Source organism: Oryctolagus cuniculus, chromosome X (genome assembly GCF_051225735.1).
Source record: "Oryctolagus cuniculus isolate XC-2025 breed Fujian yellow rabbit chromosome X, ASM5122573v1, whole genome shotgun sequence".
In the NCBI taxonomy this organism is placed as follows: domain Eukaryota; kingdom Metazoa; phylum Chordata; class Mammalia; order Lagomorpha; family Leporidae; genus Oryctolagus; species Oryctolagus cuniculus.
In genome coordinates this window covers 32,728,395-32,743,824 of record NC_142888.1, presented here as the reverse complement: position 1 = coordinate 32,743,824, position 15,430 = coordinate 32,728,395, and the positions used below count along the sequence as shown (strand labels likewise).

Sequence of the window (15,430 nt, the reverse complement as noted above, 5' to 3'; positions counted from 1 at the left end):
ACATCATTTCTCCTTCGGCCAATCACGGAATGGCTCTGTGGGGCAGGGTCCGCCCCGCTGAGCCCCTAAGCCGTGCGTTCTAGCCTTGGCTCTTTAGCCAATCAGCAAGCGGCGGGACGTTGGGCTCCTCCTCCACAGGCCCACGTGAGCGGTGGGGAAACGCAGGGGCGGCTTCTAGGTGCTGCCGCCGCCACCGCCACCACCGCCGCCGCCGCCTCGGAACCCGGGCCTGGGGGGCGGTGGGGCCGCGTATGGAGCCCCCGCCCCCCGGAGCTATTAACACCAGCTACGCCACCGCCACTGCAGCGCTACGCACAGGTGAGCCCCGGCCTGGAGGGTGGAGGGTCCTGTCCATGACCCCATGTATCTTCCCGCCCCCGCGCGGGGAATGTGGCTTGGCCCGTGGCCTGCTAGTGTTCCACTCCCCACTGCCGCCCCACCACAGCTGGTGGACCTGCGTATGACATGCCCTCTCCTCCCTTCGCCTCTTATAGTGGATCTGACCGTGGCCTAATCGTCCCCCTTCCGCGGTATAATGGATCGGTCTGCGTGCTTCTATTCTCCACACCCCAATTTACAGTGGACTCGTCCATTGGCTTGCCCCACCCCCCACCCCCACTTATAGAGAGCCAGTTTGTGGCATTGTCCAGCCCCCTTAATAGTAGGTGCGTCTGAGTGTTTGCGTTTCTTGCACCCTTAACTTTCGGGGGCCCCTCTGTGGCCTTGTTTATTCCACCCGTCCTGTTCCCCATAGCGAATCAATCCGTGGCGCTATATCCCACCACCAACACACACACGCACAGACATACACACTCCTGTTTAACAGTGAGTCCACCTGAGTATGTCCTTGCCTTCTCCAGTCCCCTAATGTATCAGTGCATGGCCTTGTCAACGCGCCCTCCCTTTTTACGGTGCATCTGTCTCCAGGCTTGGGCTCACATCCCCCGAGCTAGCAGCCCATTGCCCTGCGTGGCCTCCCTGTTTTGTACACTGCCACTCCAGTCCTTGGGCTTTCTCCTTTTTCCTACAGGAGTCAATAAGTTTTTTCTACTCCTCTCCCTGCTAGCAGATGAATGTTAGCCCTGTAAGGTATCTGTACCATGGCCTTCCTGCCCCCCCACCCCCGTGTTCTTGCATTCCCACTCTGCCTTACATACCTCCCCCAGGAGGGTTAGCCTGTACATTTTTCTCTTCCTCCCCCTTTCCTTGTGGAGCACTCTCCTTCGTACACACTCTTAGCCACCCGGATATCCTGCCACCACCACAATGAATGAATACATTAGCGATAGTGGTGATGAGAATACCAAGAGGAGCTAACATTTATTGAGCATCTGCTATGTACCAGGCAAAGTGTTTTATTTTAGGGAACTCAGTCGGTCCTCACCAGTCTTAGGAGATAGGTACTGCAGAAATGGGAGCATAGGGAGTTAAATGCCTTATTCAAGGGTGGCCCAGTAAGTGCTAGGGGCACAGAACAGTTTTTGAAGCTCCCCTCTCTCACTTCATCCCACCCCGTGTGAGACCCTACTCCTTTAAAACCAAAGTAGTTCCCACCTCCATGGGTTTTTTTTTTTTTCCGTTTCCGGTGCCTGCAGAGCTGTCTCCATGCCACACCTTGTCTCAGCACCCAGCCAGCCCCAGTCCTTTTAGCTGGGTGACCCCACAGGCATGATTTAATCATGTTCTCCCTGCACTTGGTTTCTCATTTGTAAAATGACGGAACCGACTAGAACCCCCTCCAGCATAAATACAGAATACCTGTGAGTTAATGAAACAAGTCACTTCTCTGACCTCCACCACCCCACCCCCTCTAACTGTGCTCCTGGTACACTGGCCACCTCGGCACTGGTCTTCAGACACAGTAGACGTGCCCAACCTCGGGCCCTTTGCATTGCTTCTTCTCCCACTCCTCTGGGAGCTTTGCTTGGCTCCTTTCAGGGCTCTGTTCAAATGGCACAGGTGCATGGCACACACTATGTGAAGACACATGCAAAATCAGCTTCGGAGAAGGCCAGTTTATATGTGAACAAGGTAGGTGCATGTTGCTTTAGCAAAAGAATGCGTTCCCAAAACGAATACCTGTAATACCAGCTCGCCTAAAGGCACAGGTGGAAAAGCAGCTTCTAAAGAGCGCTTGAGGCCGGCGCCACGGCTCAGTAGGCTAATCTTCTGCCTTGCGGCGCCAGCACACCGGGTTCTAGTCCCGGTTGGGGCGCCGGATTCTGTCCCGGTTGCCCCTCTTCCAGGCCAGCTCTCTGCTGTGGCCCGGGAGTGTAGTGGAGGATGGCCCAAGTGCTTGGGCCCTGCACCCCATGGGAGACCAGGAGAAGTACCTGGCTCCTGCCTTCGGATCAGCGCGGTGCGCCAGCCGCAGCGCGCCGGCCGCGGCGGCCATTGGAGGGTGAACCAACGGCAAAAGGAAGACCTTTCTCTCTGTCTATCTCACTGTCCACTCTGCCTGTCAAAAAAAAAAAAAAAAAAAAAAAAGAGCGCTTGAACTTGGTTTCATCTGGGTCGTGTTATTGCAGTAAACAGTCTGTTCCATCATGCTGTGGTACTTGGGATACACTACTTAAAGGCACACGCCTTACAAAAAGTTGCTCAGAATGCTGTTTCTAGCAAAAAAAGAACCAACTTCTCTTGGCCACCCCCTGATCCTGCACACTTAGCAGAGCTCAGGCCCCTCTCCTGTTTTGCTTGTCCCTTTGCCCTTTTCTGCTTTCTGACACTGGCCAGTTTACTGTTTCTCCCCATTAGAAGGGTAGTCCTATGAGAGCTTATGCTTTTTGTCTGCTTATTGGCTGCTGTGTTTCCAGTTCACACACACAAAAAAGGTAGCTGGTATACAGTAGGTGCTCAGTAAGAATTTATTGCATGAATAGATGTGAAAAATAGAATTTCAGACCTTGATATCAGAGACAGAATGGAGAAGGGATATGAGAAGGAATGAAACAGGCAGAAATCCATGCCCTTGGAGGCAGACCGTGTAAACAAGCGAAATAAGATGGTCTGTTAAACAGGTGCTAAGGAGAAAACAGGAAGTAGGGCAGGTAGGAATAGATTCTTGGAGTGGTTGAAATCTTAGGCAAAGGGCAGGCCACACTTGGAAGATGACTCTTGAGTTAGGGCCTGAAGGACCTGAGGGGAGGATCTGTAATGTCTCGGGGAGAATGTACCAGGCAGAAGAAAGGCCCTGAGGAGGGATTGTGCCTGCTATGTTTTCAGGGGACATCAAGGAGGCTGCTGTAGTGGGAAAAAAGGGCAGGAGGTAGAACCTGAGGTCAGGGAGATGAGAGTAGCCAGAGGGCATAGGCCACTGTGATATGCAGGACTGGGAAGAAAGGCTTGGGGAGGGAGAATGACACGTTAGCTACAAATGCTAACATAAATATATTTTTCAGATTATTTGAGAATAAAGTATTACCATTTTACAGATGAGGAAATAGGCACAGAGAGGTTGAGATGCTTGCTCAAGGTCACACAGCGAGAGCATGGCAGAGGAGTATAAGGCTGAAAACCCAGAGAGAATAGATTTGCAAGAGCAGACAGGTTATTCGGTGCACTAAATCACACAGAGGAAGAATTCATCCTGCCTGGCAGGTGCCGGAACTTGATGATTGTGTAATAGAGTTCATCAGGTGAGGGAAGGACTCTCCTGGCAGACAGAACAGCACATGCGCCTGTCCCCAGAAGTGAGATACGTGGGTAGTTCAGGATGGCCATCTCAGATCAAACTTCACTTCCACAGGGAAGCCCTCATGCTGTCTGCTGAGATCTTAACCCTTCTGTGTTTGTCTTCACAGAGGACTGGTGATGTAGGGTAACTAGGATTGATGGCTGGAGCCAAGTCACCTGGGTTTGAATCCCAGTCTCCCCACCACCACCACCACCACGAGCTTCCAGCTGTGTGATTTGGGGCAAGATAGTGCTCTGTACTTCCAGTACCACAAAACCCACTCTCTCTTGCAGTGCCCCAGTCTCGGTTGAATACAACGCTATCCTCGCAGGTGATCAGACCACAAACTTGAAAGCACCCTTGACCCATGTGGCTCACTCTCCCCGCCCCACCTTGCTGCCTGTCAGGAGATCCTACTTGCCCTGTCTCCAGATTTTATCCAGAACCCATCTACTTCTCACCCATTGTCCACTCGGACTGGTGCAGGAGCCACTACAGCCGCAACAACCTGTTCTCACAACAGCCAGAGGCATCCTGTTACCCGTCAGCCCTCTGTGCCCCCGGTCCCTCCGTTCTCATCCTTTGCTCCCTCCCCTCCCTCACTGCCTGCCCTCCACCCGAGCTGGCTGCCTTCCTCTCCCTCTAACCCATCAGCACCCTCAGCTACGAAGCTCTTCACACTGGCTGCTTCCTTGGCCAGGCTCATTGCTCCCAGGCTCCCCCAAGCCCAACTCCTTCACCTCTCCTAGGTCGTAACCACCCTCTCCTGACTCCCCATGCCCTTTCCTGCCCACATCTCCCCCATAGCCTGCATCAGCATCGGGCATGCCCTTGTGTGCCTTGTTTACTTGTCTGTCTGCCGCACTCAAGTGCAGATTCCTCTAGAGCAAGAATGTTGGTCTGTTTTGCTCACGTTGGCGTCCCTAGCACCAAGTCCGTAGTAGGCACTCCCATGCTTGCTGAAGATGAATGAGATGAAGAGGAGTAAACACATCCAAGTGAGGCAGATTACTAGAGCTCTTATTAGGGGTCGAGTGGGAGAAGTGATAATAAGCAAAATACAAAGCCCTGTGTGCTGCTGAGGCTGGAAGCCAACCAGCTGATTCCACTGAACTGCTAGGGTCTGGAAGAGAAACCGGGAAAATTGCCTCTGTTCGCCACTAGGAGTCACACTAACCTCTCTGGGCCTCTGAAACAAGTCAGCCGTCCAAACAAACTCGGCGAGGCCTCTGATGACAGGACTCTGCAATCCCACACTGCGTGGCTTTGTGACTTGTATAATTGCCCAAGACGGCCAGCTGCATGAACTTGGAACCAGGTCAGACAGAAGAGGATCATGCTGTATATTTCATTGCAGATTAAACAATCAACAATAACAGGAAGCTCTTCAAAACTTTGTCTTAACCCAGTGATCCTAGCCAGGTGAACAGATTAAAGTTCATTCCCTTTAGGAACAGGAAGTTCATGTTTGTTTCCAGTTTGTCCTTGGGAAAGAGCAGTGATGGATTCACAGGGAGGAGCCCGCTCTGGGAAGGACCTTGCTGAGAGGTGGCAGTGTTTGTGAGGAGTGGGGGAGCAGCTCAACCTGAGGGGTGAAAGCCTACACAGCTGGAACCTGACCACCTGAGTCCCGCTGCTGGCTCTGTCACTTACAGCCTGCGGCCTGTGGAAGTTACGGAGCCATTTTGTGCCTGAGCTTCCTTGTCTGTAAAACAGTGCTAAGAGGACTGAGGTCCCAGCCTTGTGATGAGGGACAAATGAGTCAGTATCTATAAAAATATAACAGTGCAGGTCTGCATGCCCTTATCCAAAACCCTGGGGCCAGCTATGTTTCACAGTCTCAGATTTTCGAAAGGTAACATAGTGCACTTGCGATGTGTTACATAATACCCTCCGTAAGCTCTGGCATCAGCTACATTTGTATCTCTGCAGCACAACGGCCAGTGGTTGATGCTGAGTGAGGCTCCGTAAAGACCAAAAAGGGCCTCACTGCCTTTCACATCAGATTTTGCTGCCAAAATACTTGCAGAGAAGCTTTCTGGTTTTAGGGCTTTTGGGAGTTTGGGATATTGAGATAAGAAATTATGAACAAATCAGAAAGTAATGTTTACTTAGAGCTTATACCCCAGGCTTATTATATTGTACCCACACAATAACCCTATGAACAAGATATCACTATTATTATCCCTGTTGTATGGATATGAGAAAATTGAAGTAGGAAGGGGTTAAAAGAATATGCCCAGGGTCACACAGCTAATAGGATACTTCACACAGTTTGGGGGGGGGGGGATGAGATGAAAAGTGAGTATTTTTATGGAAAATATTTGTTATGAAAACTATACATGTATTTCAAAAAACTCTTTGCAGCAAAATAAAGTTACCTAATTTCATTTTTCCGTGAGCTGCTTGAAGTACCTTCATAAAAGGCAAGGTTCGAACCTTGGCAATCTGAGCCTAGCGCCTGGGCAGTTGTCCAGTAGGCCATATTGCTGCTTTGCTTGGAGCAGTGCCTGACATGTGTAAGTACTCAGAACATGTTAGTTGTTGCTGTTGAGGAGAATGTGGACAGAAACAAGGGAGAGCAGGTCCTCAGTTGCAGGAAGATTCTTCCTAAAGGACCTCCAAGCGGGGACTTGACAGATGAGGAAAATTGCTAAACAGAGGCGCAGAGCCCCATACGTGACCAGCTTTAAGAGGATTTGGCAAAAGAGACCTTCCGACGAATTTGACATTGATGTGGTAGAAGATCCCAAAAAGGTTCAGTGGAGGGGGACTGCCCTAGTCTTCCTGCCGCGATGCTCACGGGCAATGCTGTTGAAGGCAATGCTTTTATGATCTAGTGCTGTAGAGGTGCAACCCTGGTCCCACCAGGCTAAAGTCAAGGGGTTGGCAGGGTTGTGATCCTTTGTGAAGGCTCTAGGGGGAGAATCCGTCTCCAGCTTATTGGGGTTGTTGGCAGAATTCAACTCTTTGAGGTTGCAGGACCAAGATCCTTATTTCCTTAGTGGCTGCCCGCTGAGGGCCCTTTCTGACTTTAAGATTGATTGATTTATTTGAAAGGCAGAGTTACAGAGAGGCAGAGAGAGAGAGAGAGAGAGAGAGAGAGGCAGAGGCTTCCATCCGCTGGTTCACTCCCCAAACAGCCACAATGGCCAGAGCTGAGCCTATCCAAAGCCAGGAGCCAGGAGATTCTTCCACGTCTCCCATGCGGGTGCAGGGGCCCAAACACTTGGGCCATCTTCTACTGCTATCTCAGGCCGTAGCAGAGAGCTGGATCAGAAGAAGAGCAGCCAGGACTTGAACCAGTGCCTTTATGAGATGCCAGCACTGCAGGCAGCAGCTTTACCCTCTGTGCCATAGTGCCAGCCCCCCCTCTTCTGTATTTAAAAGCTCACTTTAAAAAAAAAACAACAGAATAATCTTAGAGTCTGTAATCTTATTCCATCTGCACAGTTCCTCTTTGCTATATAGCATAACAGTCACAGGTTCTGGAATTAGGATGTGGACTTCTTTGAATCGGAGGTAGCATTTTTCTGCCTACCACGTTCTGCTACGTGCAAAACATTCACACCATCCTAAGAGCCACCATAAATCTTGGCCCATTACAGGAGACAACCAAAACTAGACGGAGATGTTTAAAAGTTAATCTGATGGTGCTTAGGGGAAAGATAGTGGCGTTTGGAGACAGCGGTAGGGACAAGATGACAAGAAAGGAATCCTCCTTTTCATCTCTGCCTCCTCCTGTGTCCCCAGCTTCTCAGCTCTGAGCTCTCTGCCCTCCAGGTATCCCTGGGATGGCGTGAGTGTTGCCCCAGCGATGGACCCATCTGTGACGCTGTGGCAGTTTCTGCTGCAGCTGCTGAGAGAGCAAGGCAATGGCCACATCATCTCCTGGACCTCACGGGATGGTGGTGAGTTCAAGCTGGTGGATGCAGAGGAGGTAGCCCGGCTGTGGGGGCTGCGCAAGAACAAGACCAACATGAATTATGACAAGCTCAGCCGGGCCTTGCGGTACTACTATGACAAGGTAAGGCCTCTGACATTGAGGTCACAAGTGTCATTCTCTTGTCTAACTTATGGTATAACTGAACATCATATTAAAATGTATTATTTCTTAACCCTTTCTCTGGGACCTTCAGACTAACTTAATCTCATTTTATTTTCTTGTTTTACTGCTTTGGTTAAAAGCTTTATAATCTTCTCTTACTCTAAAATATTTTCTATTCTAATTCCTGGAATCAAAACCTCCCTGAAAATATTATGCTAACCTTTCTTACTTTGTTCTCTGGGACCCTCATACTTTTTATTTTCTTTCACTGAAGTCTCTGAAGCAGCATATGTAAAGTCAGCGCCACACACCATCCTTTTGGATTCCCAAAGCAACACTGGTCTGCTCCAATATCCGTATCAACTGTTTTATTTCATCATCTTATTGTCATAGCTGGAATTTTAAATTTTCTGCATCCTATCAGACCCTCTGAGCTGCACTACTTTTCTTCTCTCCTTAATATTTATAACATGCATCTCATTTTCTTATTTAGAAGAAGCCTTTGAAACAGTGTAAACTAATACTCTTTTTCATTCCTCTTCTGAGAAACACAAGCCCACCCCGTGACATGCCTGATCAGCACAAAGACCTCACCAGGGGGCCCACGTTGTGGCACAGCAAACTGAGCCACTGCCTGCGATGCTGGCATCTCATATGGGCGCTGCTCCACTTCCAAACCAGCTCCCTGCTAATGCACCCAGGAAAGCAGCGGAAGATGGCCCAAGCACCTGGGCCCCTGCCAGCCACGTGGCACCACATCGGAATTCCAGGCTCTTGGCTTTGGCCTAGCCCAGTCCTGCTTTTGCAGCTATTTGTGGGAGTGAACCAATAGATGGAACGCGTCTGTCTGTCTCTCTCTCTTCTCCCTAATTCTGCCTTTCACATAAATAAATAAATCTTTAATCAGAAAAAGACTGCCTAGTACCCCCAGACTCCTCTTGCTCCCGGAACAGCCACAGACCTGTGTCACACCCTTTAGTCACTGGAAGCATTTATCCCACTTTCCTAGTTTATTCCTTTAACCCAGATCTCCAAAACAGTGGGGCTACCTCACTGTAGCCTAAGAGACCCCAGAACGTCCCTGAAACTCTCCAGACCGGACCTGTCCTGAAATACCTCAAACATACTTGCCCCTCCCCCAATATTTATACCAGTATTTTATTGTTCTTTCCTAATTGTCAGTTACTTCATTTTGTTGCCCTTTTGGTTTAAACCTCCACAACTCCACAACAGTCTTTTTGGTTTTGTTTTTGTTTTTTTACTTATTTGAGAGGCAGAGAGCGAGCGAGTGAGTGAGAGGGCTCCTATCCACTGGTTCACTCTCCAAATGCCTACAACAGCTGGGACCAGGCCAGACTGAAGCTGAGAGCTAGGAATTCAGTCCTTGTCTTCCACATGAGTGGTAGAAAGCCAACTACTTGAGCCATCATCCACTGCCTCCCAGGTTGCACATTAGCAAGAAACTAGAATTGGGAACAGAGCTGGGACTTGAACCAGGGTACCGCTATATGGGATGTGGGCATCCCAACCAGTTTCTAAGCTGCTCCACTGAACCCCTGCCCCCACAGGTAGTATTAATGAGGCCTCCTTACCCTGTCCTCTGTAATGGACCTCGGCCTGTTCCACTTCTATGTTAATAGCATTAAATAATCTATATTGGTAATTTGTCATCCCACTCATCTGCATTAATTTCATCTCTTCCAACATTTACAGCACTCACTTCATTTTGCTGTTATATTGCATTAGCTAGTCTCCAAGTCTGTGTCCTAGCAGCCACCCCATAGGCCTGAACTTGTTAACCTGCAGACACCCCTGCACCTATACTCCCCTAGAGGGGTTCCATTGTGAACAGGAGCTGGCACAGCTTGGGAAACCAGACAGATGGAGATGAAGAGGGAGGGAGATGGATGGGGAGGAGATTAAAGAAAGCATTGTCGAAGGGAGAAACAGGAGGAATACAGAGACGGATCCGGGGAGGGGGAAGGAAGGGATGCAGATACTGACAGGCGATTGAGATGGGTGAAATAGGGGCAGGTAGGAAGAAAGGTGCTAGGAGGAAGACAGCCCCTCCAGCCTCTCTTCTCCCGGCCACACCGTCCCTCCCCCCGCCCTTGACCTTTAAGGCCCTCTGTTCTGTCTTGTCTCTTCCCAGAATATCATCCGCAAGGTGAGCGGCCAGAAGTTTGTCTACAAGTTCGTGTCCTATCCCGAGGTCGCAGGGTGCTCCACCGAAGACTGCCCGTCCCAGCCTGAGGTGTCTGTTGCCTCTGCCGTGGCAAATGTGGCCCCTGCTGCTGTACATGCCACCCCTGGGGACACCGCCTGTGGAAAGCCAGGCACACCCAAGGGTGCAGGGATGGCAGGCCCAGGTGGTTTGGCACGCAGCAGCCGGAACGAGTACATGCGCTCCGGTCTCTACTCTACCTTCACCATTCAGTCTCTGCAGCCACAGCCACAGCCACCGCCACCATCTCATCTCCGATCTGCCTCCGTGCTCCCCAGCACCACCCCTGGAGGAGCATCAGCGCCCCCCTCCGGCAGCAGGAGCACTAGTCCAACCCCCTTGGAGGCCTGCCTAGAGGCTGAGGAGGCTGGCCTGCCTCTGCAGGTAAGGACTGGAATATGGAAGTTTGATAAGAGGAGGGGTGTACAATTCCCAATTGAGGAGAGTGGCCGGTAAGAGCAGAGGTGCAGAAGCCCTGCTACTGGAGATAGTGGTGGAAGGAGGGACTCAGAAGTCCCCTTGGGGAGGTTAGCATTGTGACACAGTCGGTGAAACCCACCACTTGCATCCCTTATCAGAGCACTGGTTTGAGCCCCAGCTGCTCCCCTTCCCATCCAGTTCCCTGCTAATGTGCCTGGGAAAGCAGCAGTTGATGGCTCAAGTATGTGAGCCCCTGCCACCCATGTGGGAGACCCGGATGGAGTTCCTGGCTCTTAGCTTCAGCCTGGCCCGGCCTTGGCAATTGCAGCCATCTGGGGAGTGACAGCAGATGGAAGATCTCTTTTCTCACGGTGTCTTTCCATCTCTGTCACTCTGCCTTTTAAATAATTAAATCTTTAAAAAAGAAGTCCCAGGCCGGGGCCGTGGCTCACTAGGTTAATCCTCTGCCTTGCGGCGCCGGCACACCGGGTTCTAGTCCTGGTCGGGGTGCCGGATTCTGTCCCGGTTGCCCCTCTTCCAGGCCAGCTCTCTGCTGTGGCCCGGGAGTGCAGTGGAGGATGGCCCAGGTGCTTGGGCCCTGCACCCCATGGGAGACCAGGAGAAGCTCCTGGCTCCTGGCTCCTGCCTTCGGATCAGCGCGGTGCGCCGGCCGCGGTGGCCATTGGAGGGTGAACCAACGGCAAAGGAAGACCTTTCTCCTGTCTCTCTCTCTCTCACTGTCCACTCTGCCTGACAAAAAAAAAAAAAGTCCCTTTGGAGAAAGGATCGGAGAGGAGAGCTATGCAAATCTTATGAAGAGGGCAAATAAATGTGCTACAATTCATTGTTACCTACAGGTAACACGGGCTCTCACACTTTAGTGCTCATCAGGACCGCCTGGAGGGGCTTGTTAAACCACAGATCGCTGGGGCTCCCCTGCAGAGTTTCTGATTGCTTGGGTCTGGGGAGAGGCCCAGGAAATTGCATTCCTTTTTTAAAAATGTTATTTATTTTAAGAGAGAGCTGCCATCCTGCGGTTCACTGCCCAAGGGCCCACAGCAACCAAGGCTGGGCCAAGCCAAAGCCCGGAGCCAGGAACTCAGTCTGGGTTTCCTACATGGGTGCCAGGGACCCACACATTGAGCTGTTATTTGCTGCCTCCCCGGGTGCACATTTGCAGGAAGCTGAACACGGAGGTGGGACTCGAACCTAGGCACTCGGATATGGAATGCAGCCATTGCCTCTAGGCCAAATGTCCATCCCAAGAATTTGCATTTTTAATAAGTTCCCAGATGAGGCAAGCGCTGCTGGGTCTGTCAAATAGATTTTTGAGAACCACTGTTTAGTCCATGACGGGGCAGGGCATCACCAGCAGTCACACTTGGCTGTGGGGGTTCTCACCCCAGGCTCCTGCCTCCGCAGAAATCCCATTTCCTTCGAGAAGTCCCGTGTCCTCCGGGAAGACGCCCTTACGGGCAGTCATGCCTCAGGCACCAAGTCCCACCTTCCCAGAGAAATCACTGTGTGGCTCACGGAAGAAAGCTGCTTCGCCCAAACCACCTTACTTACACCCTCTGCGCCCACCCCTCTCCCAGGTCATCTTAACCCCGCCCGAGGTCCCGAACGTGAAATCGGAAGAGCTCGACGTGGAGCCTGCTTTGGGCCGGCCACTGCCCCCAGAAGTCAAAGTGGATGGGCCCAAGGAAGAGTTGGAAGGCGCGGGGGAGGCAGGGTTTGTGCCGGAAACCACCAAGGCTGAGCCGGAAGTCCCTCCCACAGAAGGCGGGCCGGCCCGGCTGCCCGCGGTCGTTAGGGAGACTGCGGCGCCGGCGGGTGGCCTGGCGACTTCTAGCCCTGAAATTGCCCAGCCGCAGAAGGGCCGGAAGCCGCGGGACCTGGAGCTTCCACTCAGCCCAAGCCTGCTTGGTGGGCCGGGACCCGACCGGACCCCAGGCTCTGGAACTGGCTCTGGTCTGCAGGCACCGGGGCCAGCGCTGACGCCTTCTTTGCTACCTACTCATACATTGGTGAGTGCCTGTGAACGAGGTGGGGCTGGCAGCCAGTTTGGATGGGGATTGGCGCTAGGCAGGTGACTGACAGGTGACCGTGGTCTCTGAAGAGGGTTGAGCCTTAGAGTGTGATTGGCAGCTCGGAAACTTGGCTGGGGGTGGGGCTGAATTGAAAGGCCGGTCTGGGGACTTTTGTGGGCGGGACTGTGGGACAGCTGCTCGCCCTGCAGTGGGAACTGTTTCTGCATTGGGGCGTGGCTTATGGAATCTGAGTGGGGCTCTTTGGTATTTGCTAATTGGCTTTCCTCTCAGGTATCTGGGTGGGACGTAAGAGTTGGAGGACCCTGAGCTATTGGGATGATGCTTTGTGAGGTTTGAGAGCAGGATATGGATAGATCCTTGGGGGTGGGTGCTCAGGAGCTGGGAGGGGGTGTCTGTGTAGAGTTTGGGAGTTGTCATGGCCGTGGCCTTAGTAGTTACAGTGTAAGTCTGTGAACTTTTGGAGAGTGACCTTGGGAGTCTGTATGGAAAATTTGTGGTAGGGGTGGGATCAGGTTCCTTCCATTTTCGTACGACTGCATGCCCTGGGCTCACTGCAACTGCGCCTTCCCTGCAGACCCCGGTGCTGCTGACTCCCAGCTCGCTGCCTCCCAGCATTCACTTCTGGAGCACCCTGAGTCCCATTGCACCCCGTAGCCCGGCCAAGCTCTCCTTCCAGGTAGGATCCCCTCCGCCCATCTTGGAGAGGGTGAGAGACCCTAGAATTGCCCCCATCCATGACGTCTCCCTATTTCTGCCCCCAGTTTCCTTCCAGCGGCAGCGCCCAGGTGCACATCCCTTCCATCAGCGTGGATGGCCTCTCGACCCCCGTGGTGCTCTCCCCAGGGCCTCAGAAGCCATGACTTCCACCACCACCACCACCTCCTCCTCCTCCTCCTCCTCCTCCTCCTCCTCCTCCACTACCACCTCCTCCACCACTACCACCCCCTTCTGGGGTCACTCCATCCATGCCCCTGAACTTCTCTCCAGCCAGCCATCTCAAGGAGAAGCATAATTCAACTGACAGACTCATGCTCTGGTTGTGGTGGGGTGGGGATTCTTGGGAAGAAGGATCTCGCACTAACTCTTCCACAAAACACACACAACTTCTGTCTTCTTTGTCAGTCCCCCAGTGGCCGCCCTGACACGTCTCCTACTTCAGTGGTAGGGGCGGTTTATTTATTTATTTTTTGAAGGCCACTGGGAGGAGACTGGCCCAACCCTTTTAAGAGGGGTGGTTGAGACATCTCCCCCATGTCCCCACTTTTTTTCGCCAAGACAAGACAATCAGGGTCTGGCTTGAGATGGACATTTCTTTATTTATTTCTCAGCCTACCCTTGGGGAGGTGAGGGAGCCCTGTCTCCATTTTAGGATGTGGGTAGAAGAGCTAGTTTTGTTTTATTATTCCTGGCCGTATCTGGGATCCAGGAAGAATTTGTACCATTTAATGGTTTAGGAGTCTTGACCAAGCAAGAATCACACCTTTGAAATGGGATTTTCCACCTCCTGAGCCTTTCTCTCAGCTTGTCCTATTTTCAACCAACATTGTGGCCAGGGAGGAATGCCCCTTTGTCCTTCTGCCCCCTGAGAAGCCATTCCTTTGTCTGCCAACCTCCCTGGGGTCCTGCGTGTTACCTCCCAATGGAGGGTTTTTTTTGGGGGGTGGTCCCCGTCTGGGGGGCCCCTCCACCCAGTACTCCAGGTCTCCCTGTCTCCCACCCCTGCCATTTTGATAGTATAATCTATTTTTAAATGGGGCTTTTCAATAGGGGAGAGGGAAGCATCCCTTCCTATATCTGATGGGGTGGGTGGGAAGGAAGGGATTTTGGGGGGGGGGATCTTCCTGTCACCCCCAATTGTTTATTTTTGATACCAAACATGTATTTTCAGCTCCCTCCCAGCCCCCCAATTTCCTGCGGGCGGGTACAAAGGACTCTAAGTGTCCCTGGAGTTGGGAGGGAGAAATGGGGGACATAAAGCCTGTCTTGTCTCAATTCCAGGCTGGAGAGGGTGGGTTCAAAAAACTCCTGGGCTCACCTCCCATCAGCACCAGCCCAGCCCAGGCCTGGGGACCTGGGGGTTGGTGATTTGGGGGACGGTGCTACACTCGTCTCCACTGTTTGTTTTACTTCCCCAAAATGGACCTTTTTTTTCTAAGAGTCCCAGAGAATGGGGAATTGTTCCTGTAAATATATATTTTTAAAGGTGTTGCTGAAGGCTGGTGCCATTTCTTTTCCCTGATGTTGTCGGAACTGAATGTGACAGGCATGATTTTGTGTGAAAGGCCGTGAGGGTGTGGGGCAGAGGTTGACAGAGAGAGAATGAGAATGACAGTGACATCAGGTATCCAAAACAGTAGAGGCTACAAATTGGCAACTGTGTGTAAGAAACATGGGCAGCTACAATTGTGTGTGTGAGACAGGGGAGGGAGAGCAGAAGTTGTGACCACAGACTTTTTTGACAGTGTGTTTATGTGGGAACTCATTAAGACTGAGTGATTAAGATACTGACAGGGGGAAGGTGCTTAGCCTAGCAATTAGGCCCAGGTTAGGATGCCTGCAACCTGCTTGGGAATACCTGGATTCAATGCCCACCTCCAATCCTGACTCTGCCTTCCTCTGATGCACAACCTGGAAGCAAGTAATTGAGTCCCTGCCACTCACTTGGGAGACCTGAATTGTGTGCCGGGCCCAGCCCAGCCCAGCTCAGCCCTGGCCATTGTGGGTATTTGGAGAGTGAGCTGGCAGATGGAAGAACTCTGTCTTCAAATGAATAAAAATTGTTTTACGTATATGTCTGCTATTCATAAAATCTATCGATGGCACTATTTTTTTTGAAATACTGTATAAGAACTTGTGATGGTGTGTACGAAATAGTTTATGAGAAGGGAGTGAGGACCGAAGATCAGACGCTATCCGACAGTCTGATGAGCAAGACACTGGGCAGGAAACGGGTAGGGACTGTCAGGGCCCATGTGTAGGTGAGACACCTCACTGTATGTGAGCAGGTGATG

At 51.7% G+C, this 15,430-nt stretch overlaps 1 protein-coding gene across 2 annotated transcripts; it reads left to right on the top strand.

Moving 5' to 3' along the window:
• Positions 1 to 78: 78 nt before the first annotated feature.
• On the top strand, positions 79 to 15,208 carry ELK1 (ETS transcription factor ELK1). Of its 2 annotated transcripts, none has more exons than XM_002719886.6 (6): positions 79 to 318; positions 7,460 to 7,703; positions 9,877 to 10,332; positions 11,964 to 12,395; positions 12,994 to 13,095; positions 13,181 to 15,208. In XM_002719886.6, the coding sequence occupies exons 2-6, from the start codon at positions 7,494 to 7,496 to the stop codon at positions 13,277 to 13,279; spliced, it is 1,299 nt and encodes a 432-aa protein (XP_002719932.1). In that variant the 5' UTR covers positions 79 to 318; positions 7,460 to 7,493; the 3' UTR covers positions 13,280 to 15,208. The 2 variants fall into 2 exon arrangements, with proteins under 2 accessions (XP_002719932.1, XP_017205214.1); XM_017349725.4 differs by having other exon boundaries at positions 7,430 to 7,703.
• Positions 15,209 to 15,430: the final 222 nt, after the last annotated feature.

Bases quoted from the DNA above. Each gene is read 5' to 3' on its own strand.
- ELK1 (XM_002719886.6), top strand. From the start codon at position 7,494: ATGGACCCATCTGTGACGCTGTGGCAGTTTCTGCTGCAGCTGCTGAGA. The intron at 10,333-11,963 runs GTAAGGACTGGA...CCCCTCTCCCAG, and splicing joins AGGCTGGCCTGCCTCTGCAG to GTCATCTTAACCCCGCCCGA. The intron at 13,096-13,180 runs GTAGGATCCCCT...TTCTGCCCCCAG, and splicing joins CGGCCAAGCTCTCCTTCCAG to TTTCCTTCCAGCGGCAGCGC.